The 9,990-nt window shown below is 37.9% G+C and overlaps 2 protein-coding genes across 7 annotated transcripts in view; one reads left to right on the forward strand and one right to left on the reverse strand.

The window, feature by feature from the left end:
- Positions 1-1,210, forward strand: part of ryr3 (ryanodine receptor 3) — a 114,552-nt gene extending 113,342 nt beyond the window's left edge. For all 6 annotated transcript variants that reach the window (XM_014336541.2, XM_014336543.2, XM_042224719.1 and 3 more), the window contains one exon: positions 961-1,210. In XM_014336541.2, the coding sequence (XP_014192027.1) occupies positions 961-1,056 (96 nt within the window). In that variant the 3' untranslated portion in view covers positions 1,057-1,210. The remainder of the gene's footprint in view (positions 1-960) is intronic.
- A 575-nt stretch (positions 1,211-1,785) lies between these two features.
- The window catches only part of aven (apoptosis, caspase activation inhibitor), a 38,944-nt gene continuing 30,739 nt past the window's right edge, over positions 1,786-9,990 (reverse strand). Inside the window, exons 3-6 of the mRNA XM_005931520.3 lie at positions 5,431-5,501; positions 5,069-5,164; positions 4,007-4,316; positions 1,786-2,608 (exon numbers count right to left, since the gene is read on the reverse strand). Of these exons, the coding sequence (XP_005931582.1) occupies positions 2,451-2,608; positions 4,007-4,316; positions 5,069-5,164; positions 5,431-5,501 (635 nt within the window). The 3' untranslated portion in view covers positions 1,786-2,450. The remainder of the gene's footprint in view (positions 2,609-4,006; positions 4,317-5,068; positions 5,165-5,430; positions 5,502-9,990) is intronic.

Consider the following 9,990-nt stretch of genomic DNA (forward strand, 5'->3'; position numbering starts at 1 on the left):
GAAATGTATGGTTTTCAGGGTTTTCAGCGTTATTGTTATCGTTTTGATCGTTAACTCTGTTTTCCTGGGTCTTTTCACATGTGTTATGAATATATCTTTTTTCGGTACCGGTACTAGTTTTATTTTGTTGTATTTATCCGCGACACCTTAAAGGCCGGTCCGTGAAAATATTGTCGGGCATAAACCGGTCCGTGGCACAAAAAAGCTTGGGGACCGCTGCTGTAGATAATTACTATAGTCAATATTACATATCATAACATTTAGACATTAATCAAACTAACACACTTTAATATATTAATACTTCAATATGGTGTGTAGGAGTATATAGGAGTCTAAAAAATGTATACACTGTTGATAAAAGACTAACAGAGATGTCTGTATAATATATCGATCTCTATGTGGAAACGTGACCAAGCCTAAAGCACTGAAAACTGCTCCACTCCCTCTAAAACAAGATGCATCTATGTGTCTTGTATTGGGATTATTAGTTAATCCATTTCATGTGGGACCCAGAGTTCCAGGAGAAATTCTGGCACTGCACTCCGAGCTCTGAGGCATCCACCTGTGCAAGATACGCACCCAGTCTCTCCCACTCTCCCATTCTCATTTCAAATAAATGAACAGTCCTTGCGGCAACTATCACAACCACATCAAGTTCAAAATAAGATGTGCTTTTTTTCCACGTTGGCATGCATGCAATAACACAAGCCACAGAAACACCTGTGTCCACGTCTTTGACTTGCAAAGGTGACTCTGCGCCTCTTTAGTAAAAGCACGACAGTAGCTTCTTAAAGCCAAAGGAGGTTTTTGTGATGACGCAGACTGTAGGTAAATCTGGCCCTAACAGTTTTCTGAGGACAGAGGTCAGTAAGACCGAACAGTACAAAAAGATCTGTGAATGAGTATAACCAAAACTATGTGCAGCCGTGGACCCTTTAAATCATTCCCTTCCCTTTTCAGGAGTCATACGTGTGGAAGATGTACCAGGAGAGATGCTGGGACTTCTTCCCCACTGGAGACTGCTTCCGTAAGCAATATGAGGACCAGCTGGGTTAGAGCGGGTCGCCTCGTCTGCTGCTCTGAACCCCAATCTCCACTTTGCTTCTACCTGGAAAAAAGACATTGAACTTGACTTCACCCTGTTACCAGAACACACACCGTCATAGTGTCGAAAAATGTAAAGAGGAAAAAAAAAAAATCTGAATTCTGACACAAACTCAAAACATAACGACTCTAAGATTTACAACTGACGATTGGACATTTCGGGTTTGCGTGTTCTTCGTTGTTACTGAAATAGTCTCCTGCCACTACGCCTCTTTTATGCAAATAATTCTTTTAATTCTGATTCACATTGCCTTTTTTCACTTGCTTAACCCCAACCTGCTGCACAATTTGTTGTTTGTAGACATCTGATAATTGTGAAGGGTTACAGCATGACAACTGAATGTCGGAATATGCACAATTTCTAGATTAGCGCCAGGATGTTACTGTCACTTCCTACCCAAACCACAAGTGAATGGATGTGTGCTGCTAGTAATGATCTAGTTAACATCCAAAGAGTGAGACCTGATTTGCCTTTCAAAGCTGGTTCAAACCTGTCTGATGACATGAAGATGGTTCTTCCAGGACCAGAGACAACTCTCACTTTAGGTGTTTATCAAGTGCCGATGTGCCTTATGGAAAAAAAAAAAACTATGCAAAAGAGAAAAAATATCATTTTTGCCCCTCCTAACACAAGCAGTGCTCTGTTCTGGATTAGCTATAAGCAAATTTAGGTAAAGCTAGTTTTGGGCTTTTACATTTAAAAAAAAAAAAGAAAAAAAGAAATATTTGTTGTATAATATCTAGATGATCCTTGTGTAAATGTTGCTTAGTTTGGTTTTGTTCCTGAACTGTGGTGTCCTGCCCACCTGCACTTGTTTCTACAGTAGAGGAACCTCACAACAAACGGACAATTAAACAGCAAAACTTGGGTTGAGAATTTATTGACGACAAACTGGTTACCCGCTCTTGTCTGGCCATTTATATGTATGTAGTAGCTTTGGTAAACTGCACTTCTTTTTTGATGAGGGGAAGAAAATGAATAAAGTAAGTGACGCAGTGAACCAAACGTGTCGTCTGTGACCTCTTTCACTACCCGTCTGTCACCAATCCTCTGAAGCAAAACACTCCAGAGTCAAAACTTTCACAGGGAACAGAGAATTCTCTCTGAAACAGGGTGTGCTCCAGGAACGTTTTGACATACACTCACAAATGTTCGAGATGTACTGTCCCAACCTTTACACCTCCAAAACAAAACATATTGCCTCTCTTACAGCACGGGGGGAGGGGCAGGTCCGTGTGAAACGAGGAAGCATCAAACTTTAGCATCATAAACTTCCAGGTGGACGTAATTTTTCAAAGGATGGAAGTTGAAGCGATTGAACTGCCATGACCACGTTCCCTGAGGGTCAGGAGATCATGCTGTCGAGCCAGTCCTCCAGGTCTTCCTCAGTCATTTCCTGTTTGCTGGGCGCAGACTGTGGAGGTGCGATGTCTTTGTCCTTCACCACCTCCATCATCTTCTCTTCTATTGGCTTTGCTGTCACGTCTTTCACTTCCTCACATTCTGCAGGTTAATAACATGATGGGAGACATATTTTTAGTCTTTCCTCTAAACTTACCTTCTGCTAAGTAATTTTAACTTTATTATCTGTGCTTTAATTACACCACATGTGAATATTGCAATCATGCAAAGCAGAAAATCAACAACCATCCAGCGTCTCTAAAACTCAGTAACATTATTATATTTAAAATACTAAGTGTTAAAAAAATTAATACTTCTGTGGTATGAATCTCTGTTTCAGAGTTATGAGCCGGTAAGTGTTCAGTGCAACTGAAAAATTTGCTTTCAAGAAAATGTCTTAATTTGCTGCTTAATAAATATCCAGCTATTACTGCAAATAGCTGGATATTTTTCAATATGTAAAGAACAACCTGCTTAGTCTTCAATTTTTTTTGCGTTAACATTAGGCTTTAAACATTGCCCAAAGTAACTTGTCAGCACAAAAGGTGGAAGTTAACATCCTTGGTAGCTTATCTTATCTCTCTAGTAGTTAATCTAACACCACGTGTGTGTGGGGGGGGAAATCCTAAAATTGTAGGGGTTTTTTTTTTTGTTTGTTTGTTTTTTTTTGTTAAAAAGAAATAAATGTATTTACATGCTTAGGTCCACGTTGCCTGACCGCCTGGCAGGGTAAAGATAATAAGAGATCAGTTTTTTACGGCTGAGGGGTAAAAACTAATTAAAATAAAAATATGTAGGAAAGATCCTTAGTATTAGTATTTTTTAGTTGGGTACAATTTTATTACATCTTGCCTAATGAGCCATTGATGGCTGTTTATTGAGACTCTGGATGTCGGTGAGTCAAATGCTTTCAAAAAGCAGTTTTTCTTGTAATACCTGTACTGATTTTTCCAAATGTTGCCTACGACACATGACCGTCATACAATAATAACTAAAAAGAGCCCAATAATCTAAACTAAAACCAAACAATTTCAACAATAAAAAAACAAAAAAATCCACTCTGCAAATTAGCTGAAACTAAACTGAATTAAAAAACAAAACAAAATATCAAATGAAATAAAAATAAAAACTAGTCAATCCAAAATAATAAAAAATAATAATAACTCTATTAAGATCTATAGCTATCGAATCTTTAGGTCCCAAAGTTTCACAATGGCCACTTTTAAGGTTAAACTGCTAGCATGCCATGTTTTGTTTACTCTTTCCAGTTAAAAGATTATGATCTCACACAACTGTCAAAAAGATATATGTTGTGCATGACAAAGTAAATATACAGTATAATATTATTAATGAATTTCTTTCTTTACACTAAGCTAACTGAAGCTTACTATTCTCCACACAGACAAGACAAGACAAGAGCGACATTAATCTTCTACATTTCCCCCAGGCTATCCCACATCACTCAACGTGCAGGGACAGACTATCATTAAATATACTTGCCCTTCTCTGTAACAGCGCTCTCCATTTCTGCACCACTGACAGGCTCGTTTCCTACATCACTTGACACTGGTTTCTGTAAGTTGAGCAGGTTGTCCAGCTCTTCATCAGCATCATCCACCAGAGTCTCAGTAGCAGCAGCTGAGGAAGAAAGCTGTGAGCCTGAGCCCCCCACTGGGTTTGCATCCACGGGGACTTTCTGGCTGATGCTGAGGCTTTTTGAAGCTGTGGATGGAGGTGTGAATTTGGACATTTTTGGCACTTCCTGTTTAGGTGCTAGAGTCATACTGGGCAGCTCTACTGGTGCTGAGACCTGAAACATCGGGTAAAGTAAAAAAACAAAACAAAAAAAAACAGCTCTTGTCATGAATGTCTCTGAGAAAAACACAAAAATACAGAAGCCATATTTTCTTTTTTCTCAGAAGGTAATCAACACAGTGTATTAATCTACTGGGTGAAAATAACCAGACATGTATCAATAAATACAAAAAGGTCAGTCTACTGTTTTAGTTTTTTTTTTTATATACTTAATTTAACCTGATATGCCTCCATGCTATATCTTGCAACCCTAAATCCCAAAAAGTTGGGATGCTGTGTAAAATGTAATACATGAATACATTGCAACCAGGATACAATCAGCCAGCTTAGCATAAACAGTAAAAGGAGGAAAAGGAATCAGTTAACCTGGCAGCAACTTTTTGCTAACTAACATGTTACAGCTACAAAAACAGAGCACCCCTGCAGACAGGCATGTTTCAAGCCCCTCCCACCACTAGCAGCTGAACACATGAACAGCAGCACAACAAGCTTGGCAAAGCATCTTAAAGCCTGAAACCCAGGGCTTCATAAAATAAAAATAAAAAGATTTCTGAGGTCAGTAAAGCTCTATGAATGAATGATTTGCAAATAAAATCTTTTGTTCACAGAACACAGAAAACCTAATTCCTCCATATAAACATATTTGTGGTTAAAGTTTACCTAAGCAACTGTTTCCTTCTTGCGTAATTTGCATTTTCTCCCGAACAACACCCAACCACAGTGTGCTGGGCATCAGCTAACACTTGCCTGAATCAGCTCGGGCTCCAGGTCGAGTTTCTGATGCAAAGGCACTTCTTGAAGAATCTGGGTAAGAGCTGGGAGGTCCAAAACAATCCCTGCCATCTGGAGAACAAATGAGAACACAGACTGCAAACAAATGTTTGTATCTACAGAGTTTAGGTGAGTGAGAGCACTATCAGATTCAAAGTCTTCATAGTAAATGGATGAACTTTTGTCCAACATTAAGCACATGAACACTGTACTACAACAACACTATGAATCTGATATCTTAATCGGAATATTCTTTATAACTGTAACTGCTGTGTATTTTAAAGACGTAAAACTCCATAAATCAATTTTAAAAAGGAGCGGTGGTGATATAATTTTACCTGACTGATATCAAGCTGGTCCATCTCCCATTCTTTTTCTTCTGCAAACCGGAAATGCGTGAACGAATCCCCTGTGAGAAAACGATGCACAGAAACAAAACGTTTTGGCATTATGACCGCAGCAGTGTAATCCCCAAACTATCTGTTAAAGCTAAAACTCACAGACACATTCACTTTAGTATTTTTTCACACAAACACAGCTCCTGCCTCTGCAGAGCTTGTACAAACCAACAGAGTGGCCTTCATGTCCACAATGTCTACGATGTTTTTCTCTGGAAGGCAAAAGCTTTGTGTAAACTCTTGATCAGTTTGAGCGTTACAGCAGAGCTAGTCTGCTTTCGCAACATTACCGGTCTGAGGGCTCTTGTCACTACAAAGACACTGAGGATGTATTATTAATAAGCGCACAGCAGCGGTGCCACACACTCAGCAGACAGATGAACAAATGAGAAAACCGTCAAGATGAAACTTGTGTTGTTTGAGTGTAGCACAGCGCGCGAGGAGCACCCGAGTCAAAAAACAGCATCCAGAACAACAAGGACACATGTCAGATGTGAAGCACCACTCTTACAGCTCCTCATTTTTGCATGTGGTTATTTCCACAATGTTCCAGGAGGATGTCATTTTGCTGGAATAACAGGTCGCTTGTAGAAATTTTTACACTACAAAATGGAAGTCTTTCTTTATTCTAACTGAAATCTAAATCTTCTTAAATCCCACAACATTTTCATCCTTCCTTTGTGGAGTAAAGAATGTGGGGATAACCTAAAAGGAACAGCTCATCTGAGATAATGCAACACTTAGCAGAACTAGGACACATCAATTAATCAATGAAAAAAAGTGATAAAACCATCAAAAAATAAAGTTAAGGAGGGTTTGGTCTTTCTCCTATAGAATCACTCATGGTAAAAACTACCCAACTAAAATGTATCACCAAAAAGATTTATAACATTCTGTCTGATTTTAGAATGGATGACTCTAACAAAATCAAGGGCCAATGGGAATCAGACATAGGCACTATAGATGCTGAAGCTTGGGATGAGTTGTGTTGTCGTCCTTTTAAAGCCTTGGCATCTAATTCTATTTGGGAAAGGCAGTTTAAACTTATAAATAGGCTTTATATTACACCTGAGAAGAGACACATAATGTTTCCAGCTTTGCCTAATCTTTGTAACAAATGTCAGTCTGCTGTTGGTTCCTTTTTTCATTGTCTGTGGAGCTGCCCTGTTATTCTACAGTTTTGGAGATCACTCATAGATAAGCTATGTACTATATTTAATTGCCGACTGCATCTGGGTCCAAGGACTTGCTTGTTAGGACTAAATGATGAGCTACCTGCCGGCTTTCGCAGCAAAGATCTCCTTCACATACTGCTACACTACGCTCGAAAGTGCATTATGGTACTGAGGATTTCTGATAAGGCTCCATCTGTCAACCAGTGGCTACAGTCTGTGATATGTATTATGCCAATGGAAGCCTTCTCTACGGCACTTAAGGACAAACCTTTCCTTTTCTATCGCATATGGGACCCTTTTTTGGCCCACCTGGACACTCCTTCTGCTCAGAGGTTGAAATCGGGCTTGCGGGATTTAGCCTGGCAACAAAGGGACGATTGTTAACCTTTTTCGTTGTTTATTACTATTGCTGTTGGCTTTTTCTTTCTGCCTCCCACGTCCTGCTATACATGTAGATGCATCTTTGTCCTGTGTATGTATATGCTGGTGACTGCTGTTTTCCTGCTTTGCAATTAAAAGTTCAATAATAAAAATAAATAAATAAAGTTAAAACAAAAACTCCAGAGGGTATAAAGAAGTTCAGTTTAAGTTTATTCCACTTAAAGGAAAATTCAAGGTTAGACACCTGCTAGAGATTTTAGTGTTAAAAATGACAGAAAGAGATCTTGGAGAGAGTTCTGTCTGATTTATTATATACATTATTATTCAGAGAAGATATTAGAGACAGGATGAATGCTGAGGGGAGTGTGGTATAACAGAACACTTTATTTTTTCTCTTTTTACCCTTTTAAGTTTACATACTGGCTAAAAAAATGAACTGGATGACAGATTAAAATATGCTTGGTTGCTAACAAAAAAAGGTTTCATGCAGAAGTAGCACAACTGGCAGGCTCCTGTGTACACAACTGTTTTTTTAACTGTAAATGTCCATTTAAAACAGGGGTGTCAAACTCAAATACACAGTGGGCCAAAATTCAAAACTGGAACAAAGTCGCGGGCTAACGTTAATATTTATTGAAATATATTTATTCCTCCAGATATAAGAATGAATCTTTTCTTATGGACTCAAACACGTTTTGCTGAAAAACTGAATATGGAACAAGCAAAGCTTAATACTAAACAATATATATATTAGCTGTATAATACCAGTAGGCCAGCTCTGATAGTAATTTGGTATGGCTTCGCGGGCCAGAGTTTGACACCTATGATTTAAAAGTATTGCAACCAGGATACAATCAGCCAGCTTAGCATAAACAGTAAAAGGAGGAAAAGGAATCAGTTAACCTGGCAGCAACTTTTTGCTAAGCACAACAAGCTTGGCAAAGCATCTTAAAGCCTGAAACCCAGGGCTTCATAAAATAAAAATAAAAAGATTTCTGAGGTCAGTAAAGCTCTATTTCAACAACAAAAGTATTTAAGTATTAAACAATCATAAATGTTGTACACCCTTAACATTAGCTGTTTAATTATTAGCAATTAATAATTATTTAAACAGATGGAAAATATGGGTAAGGTTTTGTATTTTCTTCTATTTTTATTTCTTTAACTTATTTTGAAATTTCAATTTCAGTAAGTTGCAGTAAGTAAGTTTGCTTCTTTTAATTTTGTTTATTCTTTGAAAAGGTTTAGTTTTAGTTTAGTTTTTTTGCTCGTTGTAAGTTTTATGGACACTGGGCTCCGTCACTGGAGACAAGATTTAAGAAATCAGTATAGGTATTACAATAAAAACAGAACTTTTTGAAAGCAGTTGCCATGCAGCCTTGTAGACTGTGGTCCACAAGACTAACGTTTCAATAAACACCATCCAAGCCTCAAAGCGCAATTGTGATGACAATTTTTACACACCTAACAAATAGAAAAACTTAGGATATAAATTATTTGTACTTTTATTTTGTTTTGTTTTTTACACCTATGTCTAATTAAGAAGTAAAAAGCATTTGAGAACAGCTCTTAAGAGTGGGGTCTGTCTTGCATTATGGCCACTGTGGTACTTGTAGTTGGACCTTTTCTTTACAATATTTTTTCTGTGTAGTTATGAAATAGTAAATCATAATTTTGTAAATCATCTGAAAACATTGACAGATAAATCAAGCAACCCTGGGATCCAGGAAGTTTTCAGCAACTTCAAAAAAAAAAGTAAAAAATTATATACATATCATCAATAATCATCAGTTGACCATAAAAGTATGATATTGAAAATGAATCAGGTGATATTGGCCTCAAGTACACAGACTGTGGTCAGTCTGCCACACACAGATGGACAGTCAGTGGGAGATCTGACAGAAGAGCTGCAGTCAGATGCAGCTTCGCACTTTGTTATTCTGCCCTCTGCATATTGTATTATGGACACTCTGCCTTCAGGTGTGACCATTAGCACCATCTGCAGTTGTCAGTGATTTGTCGTTCTAGAAGCAAAAGGAGGTCAAGAAGGAGAAAATGCAGGAGGGCTTTTTATCTTCAGGCTGAGTCCCTGCTGTCAAACAGGGTGAAGAAAGATGAGTTATGAAAAGGAGCATTACCGAGGTTACAATGACAGTGAAGGAGATGGATTAAAAGAAAGGAATGGGAATGTCAGCTTTATGTGACGGCCGTTTGAGAGTACCTTTATGTTGAGACAAAGATTTTCCCCTTCACTGGGAAACTGCGAGAAAATAAGACCGGGATTTGGTAGACGAGAAATCGAACCACATCGCTGCTGGCATCTTAAACAGATCAATGATCATTTGCTAAAAATATTCTGCTAAATCAGAGGAAACCATTGCTCAGTGATAAGATCAAGAAACAGCTGCCAGAATTGAATCACCAAGCTGTGAGCTGAAACTCAAACGAGCTTTGCTAAACTACCTATTAATTACATCATTTACATTTTCTTTTTAAAGTACTCTTCACCTAACTACACAGGTCTACTGGCCCTGTAAACTAAAGCTATGTCGCCATGCCATTGAAGAACTTTGTTTTATGTGTCTTCTACCTTTGAGTCTCTGTGCCACCACAACTGATCTGGTATTAAGTAATCAGCTTTAATTTATGAGATTTAAAAAAATGTTTTAACTGCTAAGGAATTATAGCAATTTATATTTAATCAGTTATTCACCAGCAAGGCCACCATGAGGCAATGGTATCTCTGATGTTAGAATGTACCAAATTGCATAAATAAATCCTTTATCAGCTACATTTCAGACATATCTGCGGATTATTTTTAACTAGACGTGTTCTTCTGCTGTTTTTATTTCCAATTATTTAATTTTTTCCTATCATTTAAGGTTTTCATCACGGTTTTTAGGGCTGATGCCAGTAAAATTTAAGGAGCCAGTATCATTTAAGT

This window comes from Haplochromis burtoni, unplaced genomic scaffold (genome assembly GCF_018398535.1).
Source record: "Haplochromis burtoni strain Fernald_Lab_line unplaced genomic scaffold, NCSU_Asbu1 Contig_147, whole genome shotgun sequence".
Lineage (NCBI taxonomy): Eukaryota > Metazoa > Chordata > Actinopteri > Cichliformes > Cichlidae > Haplochromis > Haplochromis burtoni.